The 17,005-nt window shown below is 33.4% G+C and overlaps 1 protein-coding gene across 5 annotated transcripts in view; it reads left to right on the top strand.

The window, feature by feature from the left end:
* The window catches only part of LOC126983881 (cell adhesion molecule Dscam2-like), a 257,622-nt gene that overhangs the window by 148,058 nt on the left and 92,559 nt on the right, over positions 1 to 17,005 (top strand). For all 5 annotated transcript variants that reach the window (XM_050837035.1, XM_050837033.1, XM_050837036.1 and 2 more), the window contains exon 8: positions 2,328 to 2,526. In XM_050837035.1, coding sequence (XP_050692992.1) covers positions 2,328 to 2,526 — 199 coding nt within the window. The remainder of the gene's footprint in view (positions 1 to 2,327; positions 2,527 to 17,005) is intronic.

The raw sequence follows: 17,005 nt of genomic DNA, 5'->3' as shown, positions 1-17,005 counted from the left end.
GGATGTGGTGGGGATTGTGGTTATGGTGGTGGTGGTGATGGTGGTGGAAGCGTTATGGTAGTGGTGGTGGCAGGTATTGTTGTTGGTGGTGGAGGTGGTGGTAAATTTGGATGTGGTGAGGATAGTGGTTGTGGTAGTGTTAGCGATGGTGGTGAAGGTGTTTTGGTAGTGGTGGTGGCAGGTGGCGGTGGTGTTGTTGATGGTGATGGTGGATGTGGTGGGTATAGTGATTTTGGTGGTGGTGGTGATGGTTGAAATGGTGGTGGTGGTAGTGGTGGTAATGGTGGTGGTAGTTTTGTGGGTGGTGATGACTTGATTTATTATTATTTTTTTTTTTTACAACAAAGGAGACAGCTCAAGGGCACACAAAAAAGGGAAACAATAATAAAAAAAAATCCCGCTTCTCGCTGCTCCTAAAAACTCATCCTAACTCATTATCGTCATTGTTATTATTATTATGATGATGATGATGACAACGTGATGGGATTAATGTTCGCCCGGCGTGGCTCAGGGATTCCATCAGTCGTGATTTATGGTTAATGTTGTGTTAATGTGGGAATTTTGACGCGGCGTGATTATATATTTTTTTTGTATTGTTATGAAGTGCAGTGTGAATTCTGTTGATGAAATACTTTTGGGCGGTAGGCTTATGGTTTTCGTGGAGTTTATTTATACTGTCAAGGAAAACTGAAGGGCACTAAACAAAGAAAAAAAAACGCCCGCTAATTCGGTCCTCATGCAAAGATAACAGGAGTGGCCAGAAGAGAGGTCAGTTTCGAAGGGATGAAGAATAAGAACAAGAAATAGACCTGGACATGCATGGAACTGATAACATAATTGATAACTGATAACTGATGGACATGCTAAATGGTAAAGTTACAGCCCTGGAAATGTGTAACTCAAGGTGGACAAAGAACCAAATAGAGAGATGAAAATAGAGCGTTGGCCGGAGCAGGATCAAGTACATTATATCTCCACCTGAAATTGACCTCTCTTTTTGCCACTCATCTATACCCTCTTTTGGGGGGCAGCGATTAACAGGTTTTTTTCCCACCTTTCTTTTTTTGCCCTTGAGCTGCTTCCTTCACTGTAACAAAATGAAAAAAAAAATGGGAAAGAGATGCAAGATGTTGGGAAAGGACTTCGTTACGCAGTAGACTAATAATGACTGAAGATGATGATGCGTATTTTTTCACTGTAAGCGTTGTCGTCGTTGTTCGTCAAAGTAAACAGAAGTGGTGTTTAGTCATTAGGGGGAATGTGCAGTGTGTTTTGATATCAAGCTTGGCATATAGAGTTGTAATATTAAAGTTAACTCACGCGCATATTTGCTTTACGTTACGCGCGTCAGGAAGAGCTTGTGGGGGATGTGTTATCAAGGTAAACAGACCAGGAGTTTTAATATTAAAGAAAACACTCGTGGGCATTGGCTAAAAGGTGAAAGTGTTCGTCCGGGCGCGTCAGGGAATCTAGGTAGTTTGGTCTCAAGTATAAATGTGCAGGTGTTTTGAGATTGGAGTGAAAGCACGTGGTTGTTAATTGCTAAAAGGTGTAAAGGCTCATCCGGGCGTTTTAGGGTGAGTATTCTTGTGTGGTGTTTCAATATTACAGTATTAGTACATACGAGATTTGATATAAACCTCCGTGGTCTGCGCAGCTATAGCGTATGCACCCACCTATAGTTTACCTTTAGCAATAAGGTAATCTAGAAAGACTTAATGTTAAGGTAAACTCACGTTCTTTTTGTGATTTTTATAATGTATCTTGAGATGTTGCCGTTCCTGTTGGTGTATCAGGCAATCCCAAAGTTTTGTTCAGAAAGGTGTCTTTTTATTAAAGGAAACGGATAAGGTGTCTTAGTACGTAGACATTCTTTAAGGTGTTTGAATACTTAGAAGAACTTACGTTGACTTTCAGTTCAAGGAGTTTGAGTACTACGGAGAAGGTACGCGGACATCGTTTGAGTACTGTGGACAAACGTACCTATATAGACATTCATTGCAAAGTATTTGAGTACTTAGAAGAACTCACGTAGACATTGTTTTAGCACCAAGGAGAACATTCGTCGACATTGTTTTAGTAATAAGAACAACCTTTTTTTGTCTTTATATCCTCCTGCCTGCGACTTGAACTCTTTCAATAAGGAAGTATCAAAACACCTCTCCTTCCGAAAGTGACCTCTCTATTGGCCACTGATCTCTACATCTTTTACAGGAGCAGCTCATAACGGGCTTTTTTCATTCTACTTATCGTTGCCCTTGAGCTGCTTCCTTTACTGAAAAAAACGTACCTAGCCATCCATTTGAAGGTGCACGTCTCCGTTCCAGAGTGAGCGTGCAAGTGCGGGAGCGGCTGGGCGTGGTGGTGGAGCCCGGGCTGCAGCGCGTCGACCTGGGCCGCCCCGCCTCGCTCACCTGCCGTGTTTCCGGATCACCCGTCACCTCCCTCACCTGGTACAAGGACGGCCGGCCCCTCCCGCCCCTCCCCCGCCTCAGCACCTTCGACAGGTCCCTCCAGATCGGCCAGGTAAGGAAGGGTGTACGCGGCTAATTAGCTGTCATACCTGAATTGACCTGTCAGAATAGAGATTAATGTGCTCGTCTGTATTTTGTGTTCGTAAACTTGCTGCTGTAGATAAACATTCACAACTGATGTATAGATCCACAGGGAAATATTGCTTTTTTCCTGTTAAGGTCTGGAATGAGCATGGTTTTTTTTTTTCTGGATATCAGTCTCAGTATAATGGTGTTTTCTGATACTTCTATTCTCTCACTTCCTTTTTTTTTTTTTTTTGCGTGCTCATCAACTTTGAAGATAAAAAAAATCCATCAATACATCATCAACAAAAGGCGAAACTTAGAGGAAATTATAGTGTTAAACAGTAAATCAGAAATAGGTTGCAGTTTAGTCCGTTCTTAGGCGGGGTGGGACTGAAATTAGGCACAGGTACGGGATTCCAATTCAAGCAAGTGGGAGCCCGTTAAAGGCGACACAGAAAAACCTTTAATTAGATACATTAGGGCGCCCCGACAGGTAAGGATTTCCGCATAGGTGTGGACCTCGGTGTAAGACGCAGGGGGGGGGAGGCGAGGGTTACGTCCACACATTAATTACTTCCGCAAAAATGGAGTTGGACGGAAAGAAAATCTGATCCACCAACAATGTCGCCGCGTCCTGGAGCGAAGAGGGATGAGAGGGATAAGTGGAAGGGCTGGAGCGAGGCCGAATGATTGGGAAATGTGAATGAAAGACAGGGTATGAATAAATGAGGATTGAGTGGGAGCGCTCCAGGGTGAAGAGAGGCGAGGAGAGCGGGATAAGAGAGACTCACTTAGCATGATGAGTTCCCATTAATGATTAAAAGACATCCCAGGAGGACGTGTGACAATGAATATTTTGCTGGTATTAATTCCGACCTCTTGTGTGTGTGTGTGTGTGTGTGTGTGTGTGTGTGTGTGTGTGTGTGTGTGTGTGTGTGTGTGGTTTAATAATTTGTATAAGGTATGAGAGAGAGAAAAAGAGAGATGCATCAGGTAGGTAGGAAGGTAAGGAGGTAGGTGGGTAGGTGGATAGGTCGGTAGGTAGGTAGGTGGGTGGGTAATTAGGTAAGATACGAGAGAGAGAAAAAGAGAGATGCATCAGGTAGGTAGGAAGGTAAGGAGGTTGGTGGATAGGCAGGTAGGTGGGTGAGTGGGTAGGTAAGTAGGAGGGAAGATAATTATGGAACATGAAGCAGGAAAAGAGGAGGATGGCCCTCGTCAAAAGGACTACACTCATTTGTTGCCTGTCGTGCTAAAGACATTAACTGTGTAATTGAGGGAAGACCCGGATGTCCTCCCCACTGCACCACACACACACACACACACACACACACACACACACACACACACACGTACACGCACACACGGAGAGGCTGCTTCACAAGGGGACGTTTTGTTTACCGAGTTAACGTGACGCGAAACACAACGAGACAGGAAAAAAAAGACAACATTCCTCCTATTAATAATTATCACAGCGTTGACCCAAAAAGAGAAAGGTGTGGCTGAATGAGTGTTACATAGTTATTAGCGTGTGTGTGTTGTAACCCCAAAATGCCTCCACCCTCGTTTGTGAGCGTGGCAAAGCACAGCGTAGTGAAATCCTTGTCTGGCGCAGCGGGCCCACGTTTGACGAGTTGCTTATTCTTTTTGATAATTTATTCCCTGTGTCGGATGCGGTGGTGGTGGTGGTGGAGGCGATGGTGGTAGTGGTGATGATGATGATGATGATGATTAGGATGATGATGCTGAGCGCTTTCCCTGGTGGATATGACTGTAATTTGGATGCATTTCCTCTTTCGTTTATTTTTTTCTTGCTTTTTTAATGTTTCTTTAATTCTGTATATATGTTTGTTAATAATAGTGGCGATTATGCAGATGTTATAGCTTTGTGTGGTAGTAATTTTGATAGTGGTTGTAGTTGTTGTTTGTGTCTTATAGTGATTGTGGAAGCTAAATGGTATTGAGGAGGCTGTGATGGTAGTGGAGATGGTAGATTAGTGGTAGCAGTGGTAGTGTTGGAGGTGGTGGTCTTACTGGTATGGATAGTGGTGGATATGTTTGTGGTATTAGTTGTGGTGATAGTGGTGGTGGTGGCAGATGTAGTTGTAGTAATGGTAGTGTTGGAGGTGAATGGATAAATAGTGGAAATAGTGGTAGATGTAGTGGTGGGAATGGTGGTGAACGTGTTGGTTGCATTAGTGGTGGTAATGTTAAATGCAGTGATGGTGGTTAGAATGGTAGTTAAGGCAGTGATAGTGGCACTCGTAGACACTCTAATTGTGGTAGTTGTGGTAGTTGCGGCAATGATGATGGTTAGAGTGGTGGTTAAGGGAGTTGTGGTGGTATTGGTAGACATTTTAATGGTGTCGGTAGTGGTTGTAGTGGTGGTAGTGATGGTGGTTAGAGTTGTAGTGGTATTGGTAGACATTGTAATGGTGTCGGTAGTGGTTGTAGTGGTGGTAGTGATGGTGGTTAGAGTTGTAGTGGTATTGGTAGACATTGTAATGGCGTCAGTAGTGGTTGTAGTGGTGGTTGTGATGGTGGTTAGAGTTGCAGTGGTATTGGTAGTCCCTTTAATGGTGGTTGCAGTAGTGGTTGTTGTGGTATTCGTAACGTTATTCCCGTATAATATTATCTCAACCGTCTCTCTTAATTACACGCTCTCATCACAAAATTTAATTACCAGACATTTTTTATTAATTACAGTCCGGATTCATAAGTGCATTTCTTTTGCATATTTATTTTTGTGATGTCGGGTCTGAAAAATATATGTATACGTGGAGTGACGACTGTATTATGTATATGTGCGAGTGTGTGTGTGGGGGGTGGGGTGGGGTGGGGGTATCAGGTGACCAGCAAGAGCAATTTGTATATAAACAGCCGTAAATTCAATGTTGCAGTAACCTTTACTTTCCATCTGCGGGAATATTCACAAAGGCTAACAGACAAATAATATATGACATGATTAAACGAAACTCAATTGGAAAACTCAATGAAAATGGTATATGGCATTAACAAACAAAACTCGATAGGAAAACTCTGCGACGGAAAATATATATAGTGAAACGCTATTTTATTTTCCGTAGAGTTTATTCTTAAAAGTTTATTACGGCCATAAAATCCGCCCGTGGAAAGGTCACAGAACACACAATACCCGGCGGCTTTACGGGTGTTTGTCTTTATATCTGTGCTGCCATTGTTACAGAGGGCTTTACCGCGAACCTGTTTTACTTTTGTCATGAATAATCCAATTGGCAATATGTACAGCGCAGCGAAATATAGGTCCACGATAGAAATATACAATAAATATAATCTCACATACAACAGCTGCATCACTAGAAATAACAAAACGGCATCGCAAAAAGTATATCGTGTCTTGTAACGCCGAAATCAGTGTTAAAAGAAAACGAGACTGAAAGGTTAATTTACATGAGCTCCCCCTCTGCTCTCTCTGCCTCTCGCACCACCTCCAGGAGTCGCCTCGAGGCAGTACTTACGCGCGGGACCTGCCCACTTTACGGCACGTCTCTTAAATCCAGGTGCCGCTCGCCCCTAAAAGCCTCAGTCGTGTAAATACTGCGCTGGACGGCTTCTGAGGGGCACGCGAGAGCACTCTTGTCCGTATACACGTCTGGTAAGGTGAATTGGGGCCTGAAATACTGGCTCTGTTTTTCCTTAAGACCTCCTCGTGTTTTCAGCGTTGAGGCGAGTTTATGGAGGAACGGGCTCGGTTTAGGTAGCGTTTTAGCTCATTATAACGCGGTTTTCGATACTGAGAGAAACTGGGAGAGCTAATACGAGTGACACATAAATATCGTTGAAGATTTTCGTAAAAGTGAAAGGCGACAAACGTTAGGCGATGCTTTTTTCCCTAACAAATCTCGCTCGCCGGGGCTCAGAGAGAGTGGGTGAACCCATCTAAGTGACAGAGAAATAAGGTTAAACTCGTGATAGCCTCTGAAAAGCAGGTTAGATTGCAGGCGAGGCGGAGGATGTAGTGTGTTTAGGACCTTCATTAGCGGAGGTTTTGAGAGATTGGAATGCGATTAGTCCGGATTAAACTCAAGGTTATCGGAGGACACGTATTGCGCGCTGTTCTAAGTTATGGGATTAAGAAGACACGGGAGAGAAAAATCCTGTTAAACCGATACGCGTTCCAGATCTGATTCCTCGCTTTTGATTTATGGCGTGTTGCTTTTGCGTCACTCGTCGTCCTTTTTTTTCCGAAACTGATGCTCACTTCATCACCGGTTTTTTCGTCCTCGCTCGCTGTATCTCTTTGTTTCCGGCGCCGTGTGACTGAGACCGTGTGTGTCCTTGGCTGTGTTTGTCTCTGTTTGTCTCCCTCTCTTTCCGTTCGTCTGTGTTTACATGCTCTCTCTCTCTCTCTCTCTCTCTCTCTCTCTCTCTCTCTCTCTCTCTCTCTCTCTCTCTCTCTCTCTCTCTCTCTCTCTCTCTCTCTCTCTCTCTCTCTCTCTCTCTCTCTCTCTCTCTCTCTCTCTCTCTCTCTCTCTCACTCTGTATTTTCTTCGTCATACTGTATTTTCGTCATAGCTCGTCTCTTATTCACGACAGACCACTTTAGTTGGTACCGTTGGACTCAGTTATATTTATCTAAACTCGATAAAATAAAACATAAAAGAAATGTGATGAGTTGAAGTCACAAAACAGCAACACGGTTTACTTATCATCGCTTTCCTCGGCAGTCTTTGAACCAGGGTAGAAATCAATAATTTCATCTCATAAAGCAAAGTCTCCTGAACGCTATGGTGCGATCAGATTATAGATAAAACGTGACATGAGCATAACACAGAACGGTTTCTAAGGATGTGTACAGCGACGACGCATGATTGCCCGCTGCCTGGCCGCCGGTCGGCCGCCGCTTGTGGTGAAATAGGCTATTTTTTGTCTCCTTATTTATTTTGCTGCATTCATCGTCAACAAACGAAAACCCTTATGCATTATCCCAATTACAATAAAAAAAAATTACTGATGAGTGCCCGTAACACACACACACACACACACACACACACACACACACATATATATATATATATATATATATATATATATATATATATATATATATATATATATATATATATATATATATATATATATATATATATATATATATATATATATATATATATATATATATATATATATATATATATATATATATATATATATATATATATATATATATATATATATATATATATATATATATATATGTGTGTGTGTGTGTGTGTGTGTTTAGGGCACTCATCAGTAATTTTTTTTTATTGTAGTTGGGATAATGCATAAGGGTTTTCGTTTGTTGACGATGAATGTGGCGAAAGAAGTGCTTTTCTTATTCCAATTTACAACTAAGTAATCTATTCTTCGTTCCTTTTATTTTCTAGTCATTTCTTTTTATTAACATCTATGCTCGTCTTTTCGGTGCTTTTCTTAATGCAATCTATAACTAACTAATCTATTCTTCGTTCCTTATGTTTTCCAGGTATTTCTTTTTATTAACTTGTATGCTTGTCTTTTTTGTGCTTTTCTTATTCCAATCTATAACTAACTAATCTATTCTTCGTTCCTTATATTTTCCAGGTATTTCTTTTTATTAATTCGTATGCTCATCTTTTGGGTACTTTTCTTATTATAATCAATCACTAACTAATCTATTCTTTCCTTATATGTTCTAGTTATTTCTTTTCATTAACTTTTATGCTCGTCTTTTTGGGTTCTTTTCTTATTCCAATTTATAACTAACTAATCTATTCCTCATTCTTTATTTTCTAGTTATTTCTTTTCATTAACTTTTATGCCTATCTTTTTTGGTACTTTTCTTATTCCAATTTATAACTAACTAATCTATTCCTCGTTCTTTATTTTCTAGTTATATCTTTTCATTAACTTCTATGCCTGTCTTTTTTGGTACTTTTCTAATTCCAATTTATAATTAAATAATCTATTTTTCTTTCTCTATATTTTCCAGTTCTTTTCATTAACTTCTATGCTTGTCTTTTTTTTGTTCTTTTCTTATTCCAGTCTATAACTAGCTAATGTATCCTTCGTTCCTTATTTTTCTAGTTATTTATTTTCATTAACTTGTATGCTTGTCTTTTTTGGTACTTTTCTTATTCCAATTTGTAACTAACTAATCTGTTTTTCTTTCTCTATATTTTCTAGTTATTTCTTTTCATTAACTTCTATGCTTGTCTTTTTTAGTTCTTTTCTTATTTCAATTTATAAGTAACTAATCTATTCTTCGTTCCATATTTCCGAGGTATTTCTTTTATTAACTTCTATGCCTCTCTTTTTTTAGTCCTTTTCTTATTCCAATTTATAACTAACTTATCTGTTCTACTTTCCTTATTTTTCTAGTTATTTCTTTTTATTAACTTTTATGCTTATCTTTTTTGGTACTTTTCTTATTCCAATCTATAACTAACTAATCTATTTTTCTTTCCTTGTATTTTTCTAGTTATTTCTCTTTATTAACTTCTATGCTTGTCTTTTTGGTGCTTCTCTTATTCCAATCTATAACTAACTATTCTATTCTTTCCTTATTTTTCCAGATATTTCTTTTTATTAATTCCTATGCTCGTCTTTTTGGGTACTTTTCTTAGTCCAATCAATAACTAACTAATCTATTATTTTCTTATATTTTCTAGTTATTTCTTTTCATTAACTTCTATGCTCGTCTTTCTGTGTTCTTTTCTTATTCCAATTTATAACTAATATATTCCTTGTTCCTTATATTTTCTAGCTATTTCTTTTTATTAACTTGTATGCCTATCTTATTTGATGCTTTTCTTATTGCAATTTATAACTAACTAATCTATTCTTCTTTCCATATTTTTCTATTTACTTCTTTTCATTAACTTCTATGCTCGTTTTTTAGTACTTTCCTTATTCCAATCTATAACTAACTAATCTATTCTTCGTTCCTTATTTTTCTAGTTATTTTTTTTATTAGTCTCAATGCTCGTCTTTTTGGTTCTTTTCTTATTCCAAATTATAACTATCTAATCTATTTTTCTTTCTATATTTTTCCAGTTATTTCTTTTTATTAACTTGTGTGCTTGTATTTTTGGTGCTTTTCTTATTCCAATTTATAACTAACTAATCTATTCTTTTTTCCATATTTATCTATTTACTTCTTTGCATTAACTTCCATGCTCGTCTTTTTGGTACTTTTCTTTATTCCAGTCTATAACTAACTAATCTATTTTTCGTTAGTTATTTTTCTAGTTATTTCTTTTATTAACCTCTGTGCTCGTCTTTTTAGTGCTTTTCTTATTCCAATCAATAACTAACTAATCTATTCTTTCCTTATTTTTTCTGGTTATTTCTTTTCATTAACTTTTATGCTTGTCTTTTTGGTGCTTCTCTTATTCCAATTTAAAACTAATTAATCTATTCCTCTTTCCTTATATTTTCTAGCTATTTCTTTTTATTAACTTGTATGCTTGTCTCTTTTGGTGCTTTTTTATTTCAATTTATAACTATCTAATCTTCTTTCCATATTTTTCTATATACTTCTTTTCATAAACTTCTATGCTCGTCTTTTTAGTACCTTCCTCATCCCAATCTATAACTAAGTAATCTATCCTGCATTCCTTTTATTTTCTAGTTATTTATTTGATTAACTTGTATCTTCGTCTTTTTGGTGCTTTTCTTATTCCAATCTATAACTAACTAATCTATTCTTCGTTCTCTATATTTTTTTAGTTATTTCTTTTCATTAACCCCTATGCTTGTCTTTTTGGTTCTTTTCTCATTCCAATTTATAACTAACTAATCTATTATATCCTTACTTTTCCAGGTATTTCTTTTCATTAACTTCTATGCTCGTCTTTTTGGTACTCTTCTTTTTTTCTCTTAATTTATTCCTCGTTCCTTATATTTCTAGTTATTTCTTTTATTAACCTCTGTGCTCGTCTTTTAGTGCTTTTCTTATTCGAATTTATAACTAACTAATCTTTTATTCGTTCATTATATTTTCTAGTTATTTCTATTTATTAACTTGTGTGCTCGTCTTTCTGGTACTTTTCTTATTCCAATTTATAACTAACTAATCTATTCTTTCCTTGTTTTCCAGCTATTTCTTTTTATTAACCTGTATGCTTGTCTTTTTGGTGCTTTTCTTATTCCAATTTATAACTAACTAAACTTTTCTTTCCTTATTTTTCCAGGTATTTCTTTTTATTATTTCTATGCTCGTCTTTTTGGTGCTTTTCTTATTCCAATTTATAACTAACTCATCTATTCTTCCCTTATTTTTCCAGGTATTTCTTTTCATTAACTTCTATTCATGTCTTTTTGGTACTTTTCTTATTCAAATTTATAACTAAGTAATCTATTCTTCGTTCCTTATATTTTCTAGTCATTTCTTTTTATTAACTTGTATGCCTGTCTTTTTGGTGCTGTTCTAATTGCAATCTATAACTAACTAATCTATTCTTCGTTCCTTATATTTTCCAGGTATTTCTTTTTATTAATTTGTATGCTGCCTTCTTTGTGCTTTTTTTATTCCAATTTATAAGTAACTAATCTATTCTTCGTTCCTTATTTTCGAGGTATTTCTTTTATTAACTTCTATGCTTGTCTTTTTTGGTTCTTTGCTTATTCCAATCTATAAATAATTAATCTATTTTTTGCTCCATATTTTTATCTATTTACTTCTTTTTATTATTTTGTATGCTTGTCTTTTTTGGTACTTTTCTTATTCCAATTTATAACTAACTAATCTATTCCTTCCTCATTTTTCCAGGTATTTCTTTTTATTATTTCTGTGCCTGGTTGTTGTTTTTTTGTACTTTTCTTATTCCATTTATAATTAACTAATCTATTCATCGTTTCTTATATTTTCTAGTCATCTCTTTTTATTAACTAGTATGCTTGTCTTTTTGGTGCTGTTCTTATTGCAATCTATAACTAACTAATCTATTCATCGTTCCATTATGTCCTAGTCATCTCTTTTTATTAACTTGATTTTATTAACTATAAAAAGAAATAGCTAGAAAATATAAGAAACGAGGAATAGATTAGTTAGTTATAAATTGGAATAAGAAAAGAACCCCAAAAAGACGAGCATAGAAGTTAATGAAAAGAAATAACTAGAAAATATAAGGAAACAATAGATTAGTTAATTATAGATTGAAAATAAAGAAAAGTAGCAAAAAAGACAATCATAGAAGGTAATGAAAAGAAATACCTAGAAAAATAAGGAATGAATAGATTAGTTAGTTATACACTGGAATAAGAAAAGTACCAAAAAGACAAGCACAGAAGTTAATAAATAGAAATAACTAGAAAAATAAGGAACGAAGGATGGATTAGTTAGTTATAGATTGGAATAAGAAAAGAACCAAAAAGAAGACAAGCATAGAAGTTAATAAAAGAAATAACTAGAAAATATAAGGAATGAAGAATAGATTAGTTAGTTATAAATTGGAATAAGAAAAGCACTAAAAAGACGAGCACAGAGGTTAATAAAAGAAATAACTAGAAAAATAAGGAACGAAGAATAGATTAGTTAGTTATACATTGGAATAAAGAAAAGTACAAAAAAGATGAGCATAGAAGTTAATGAAAAGATGTAAATAGAAAAATATGGAAAGAAGAATATATTAGTTAGTTATAAATTGGAATAATAAAAGCACCAAAAGAGACAAGCATACAAGTTAATCAAAAGAAATAGCTAGAAAATATAAGGAACCAGGAATAGATTAGTTAGTTAGAAACTGAAATAAGAAAAGTACCAAAAAGACAGGTATAGAAGTTAATGAAAAGAAATAACTAGAAAAATAAGGGAAGAATAGATTAGTTAGTTATAGATTGAAATAAGAACAGCACCAAAGAGCTCACAAGTTAATAAAAGAAATAAGAGGAAAAATAAGGAACGACGAATAGATTAGTTAGTTAGAAACTGGAATAAGAAAAGTACCAAAAAACACAGGCATAGAAGTTAATGAAAAGAAATAACTAAAAAAAATAAGGGAAGAATAGATTTTTTAGTTATAGATTGGAATAAGAAAAGCACCAAAAAGACGAGCATAGAAGTTAATAAAAAGAAATAAGAAGAAAAATAAGGAACGAAGAATAGATTAGTTAGTTATAAATTGGAATAAGAAAAGAACCAAAAAGACGAGCATACAAGTTAATAAAAAGAAATAACTAGAAAAATAAGGAACGAAGAATAGTTTAGTTAGTTATAACTAACTAATCTATTCTTCGTTCCTTATTTTCGAGGTATTTCTTTTATTAACTTGTATGCCTGTCTTTTTTAGTGCTTTTCTTATTCCAATTTATAATCTAACTAATCTATTCTTCTTTCCTTATTTTTCCAGGTATTTCTTTTTATTAACTTCTATGCTCGTCTTTTTTGGTACTCTTCTTATTCCAATCTATAAGTAACTAATCTATTTTTCTTTCCTTATATTTTTCTAGTTATTTCTTTTTATTAACTTCTATGCTTGTCTTTTTGGTGCTGTTCTTATTCCAATCTATAACTAACTAATCTATTTTTCGTTCCTTATTTTTCTAGTTATTTCTTTTTATTAACTTGTATGCTTGTCTTTTTAGGTGCTTTTCTTATTCCAATTTATAACTAACTAATTTATTCTTCTTTCCATATTTTTCTATTTGCTTCTTTTCATTAACTTCTATGGTCGTCTTTTTGGTACTTTTCTTATTCCAATCAATAACTAACTAATCTATTTTTCTTTCCTTATATTTTCTAGTTATTTCTTTTCATTAACTTCTATGCTCGTCTTTTTTGGTTCTTTTCTTTATTCCAATCTATAACTAACTATTCTATTCTTCGTTCCTTATTTTCTAGTTAATTCTTTTATTAACCTTTGTGCTCGTCTTTTTAGTGCATTTCTTATTCCAATCTATAAATAAATAATTTATTCTTCGTTCCTTATTTTTCTAGTTATTTCTTTTCATTAACTTCTATGCCTGTCTTTTTTGGTTCTTTTCTAATTCCAATCTATAACTAACTAATCTATTCCTCGTCCCACATTTTTCTTCTTAGAAAAATGTGGAATAAGAAAATGTGAATAAGAAAAGTACCCAAAAGACGAGCATACGAATTAATAAAAAGAAATATCTGGAAAAAAAGGGAAGAATAGATTAGTTATTTATGAATTGGAATAAGAAAAAGCACCAAAAATAGACAAGCATACAAGTTAGTGAAAAGAAATAAATAGAAAAATAAGCAACGAAGAATAGATTAGTTATTTATAGATTGTAATAAGAACAGCACCAAAAAGACAGGCATATTAGTTAATAAAAAGAAATGACTAGAAAATATAAGGAACGAAAAATAGATTAGTTAGTTATAGATTGGAATAAAAACAGCACCAAAAAGACAAGCATAAAAGTTAATAAAATAAATAACTAGAAAAATATAAGGAAAGAGAAATAGATTAGTTAGTTATTGATGGGAATAAGAAAACTACCAAAAAAAGACAAGCATAGAAGTTAATAAAAGAAATATCTCGAAAATAAGGAACGAAGAATAGATTAGTTACTTATAAATTGGAATAAGAAAAGCACTAAAAAAGACAAGCACCAAAAAAGACAAGCATACAAGTTAATAAAAAGAAATACCTGGAAAAATATGGAAAGAAAAATAGATTAGTTAGTTATAATTTGGAATAAGAAAAGAACCCAAAAGACGAACATAGAGGTTAATATAAAAATAACTAGAAAAATAAGGAACGAAGAATAGGTTATAGTTAGTTATAGACTGGAATAAGGAAAGTACTAAAAAACGAGCATTGAAGTTAATGAAAAGAAGTAAATAGAAAAATATGGAAAGAAGGATAGATTAGTTAGTTATAAATTGAAATAAGAAAAGCCCCAATAAAGACAGGCATACAAGTTAATAAAAAAATAGCTAGAAAATATAAGGAATAAGGAATAGATTAGTTATAAATTGGAATAAGAAAAGAACACAAAAAGACGAGCATATAAGTTAACGAAAAGAAATAACTAGAAAATATAAGAAAATAATAGATTAGTTAGTTATTGATTGGAATAAGAAAAGTACCCAAAAGACGAGCATACGAATTAATAAAAAGAATTATCTGGAAAAATAAGGAAAGAATAGATTAGTTAGTTATAGATTGGAATAAGAGAAGCACCAAAAAGACAATCATAGAAGTTAATAGAAATAAATAACTAGAAAAATACAAGGAAAGAAAAATAGATTAGTTAGTTATAGATTGGAATAAGAAAAGAACCAAAAAGACGAGCATATAAGTTAATAAAAAGAAATAACTAGAAAAATAAGGAAAGAAGAATAGATGAGTTAGTTATAAATTGGAATAAGAAAAGCACTAAAAAAAAGAGACATAGAAGTTAATAAAAGAAATACCTCGAAAATATTGAACGAAGAATAGATTAGTTAGTTATAAATTGGAATAAGAAAAGCACTAAAAAAGACAAGCATAGAAGTTAATGAAAAGAAATAACTAGAAAATATAGAGAAAAAAAATAGACTGATTAGTTATAAATTGGAATAAGAAAAGTACCAAAAAGACAGGCATAGCAGTCAATGAAAAGAAATAACTAGAAAATAAAGAACAAGGAATTGATTAGTTAGTTATAAATTGGAATAAGAAAAGAACCCCAAAAGACGAGCATAGAAGTTAATGAAAAGAAATACCTGGGAAAATAAGGAATGAATATATTAGTTAGTTATAGATTGGAATAAGAAAAGAACCAAAAAAGACAAGCATGCAAGTTAATAAAAAGAAATAACTAGAAAAATAAAGGAAAGAAAAATAGATTAGTTACTTATAGATTGGAATAAGAAAAGTTCCAAAAAAAACGAGCATAGAAGTTATTAAAAAGAAATACCTAGAAAAATAAGGAAAGAAGAATAGATTAGTTAGTTATGAATTGGAATAAGAAAAACACTAAAAAAGACAGTCATGGAAGTTAATAAAAAGAAATAAGAAGAAAAATAAGGAACGCAGAATAGATTAGTTAGTTATAGACTGGAATAAGAAAAGCACAAAAAAGGAAGCATACAAGTTAATGAAAAGAAATACCTGGGAAAATAAGGAACGAAGAATACATTACTTATTTATAAATTGGAATAAGAAAAGTACCAAAAAGACAGGCATAGGAGTTAATAAAAAGAAATAAGAAGAAAAATGTGGGACGAGGAATAGATTAGTTAGTTATAGATTGGAATTAGATAAGAACCAAAAAGACAGGCATAGAAGTTAATTAAAAGAAATAACTAGAAAATATAAGGAAAAAAAATAGATTAGTTAGTTATAAATTGGAATAAGAAAAGTACTAAAAAGACGAGCATAGAAGTTAATGAAAAGAAGTAAATAGAAAAGTATGGAAAGAAGAATAGATAAGTTAGTTATAAATTGGAATAAGAAAAGCACCAAAAAAGACAAGCATAGAAGTTAATAAAAAGAAATAGGTAGAAAATACAAGGAACGAGAAATAGATTAGTTAGTTATAAATTGGAATAAGAAAAGAACCCAAAAAGACAAGCATAGAAGTTAATGAAAAGAAATAACTAGAAAATATAAGGAAAGAATAGATTAGTTAGTTATTGATTGGAATAAGAAAAGTACCCAAAAGACGAGCTTACGAATTAATAAAAAGAAATATCTGGAAAAATAAGGAAAGAATAGATTAGTTAGTTATAGATAGGAATAAGACAAGCACCAAAAAGACGAGCGTAGAAGTTAATAAAAAGAAATGACTAGAAAAATATAAGGAAAGAAAAAGAGATTAGTTAGTTATAGACTGGAATAAGAGAAGCACTAAAAAGACAGGCATAGAAGTTTATAAAAGAAATACCTCGAAAATAAGGAACAAAGAATAGATTAGTTAGTTATAAATTGGAATAAGAATAGCACCAAAAAGACGGGCATACAAGTTAATAAAAAAGTAACTAGAAAATAAAAGGAACGAAGGATAGATTAGTTACTTATAGATTGGAATAAGGAAAGTACTGAAAAGACTAGCATAGAATTAATGAAAAGAAGTAAATAGAAAAATATGGAAAGAAGAATAGATTAGTTAGTTATAAATTGGAATAAAAATAAACACCAAAAAGACAAGCATACAAGTTAATAAAAGAAATAACTAGAAAATGAAAGGAACAAAGGATAGATTAGTTAGTTATAGATTGAAATAAGAAAAATATCAAAAGGACAAGCATACAAGTTAATGAAAAGAAATAACTAGAAAATATAAGGAAAGAAAAATAGATTAGTTAGTTATATATTGGAATAAGAACAGCACCCAAAAGTCAAGCATAGAAGTTAATGAAAAGAAGTAAATAGAAAAATAAGGAACGCAGAATAGATTAGTTAGTTATAGATTAGAATAAGAAAAGCACAAAAAAGACAAGCATACAAGTTAATAAAAAGAAATACCATGAAAATATATGGAATGAAGAATAGATTAGTTAGTTATAG

Source organism: Eriocheir sinensis, chromosome 55 (genome assembly GCF_024679095.1).
Source record: "Eriocheir sinensis breed Jianghai 21 chromosome 55, ASM2467909v1, whole genome shotgun sequence".
NCBI classification, from domain to species: Eukaryota; Metazoa; Arthropoda; class Malacostraca; order Decapoda; family Varunidae; genus Eriocheir; species Eriocheir sinensis.
This window is presented reverse-complemented; position numbering and strand designations above follow the sequence as displayed.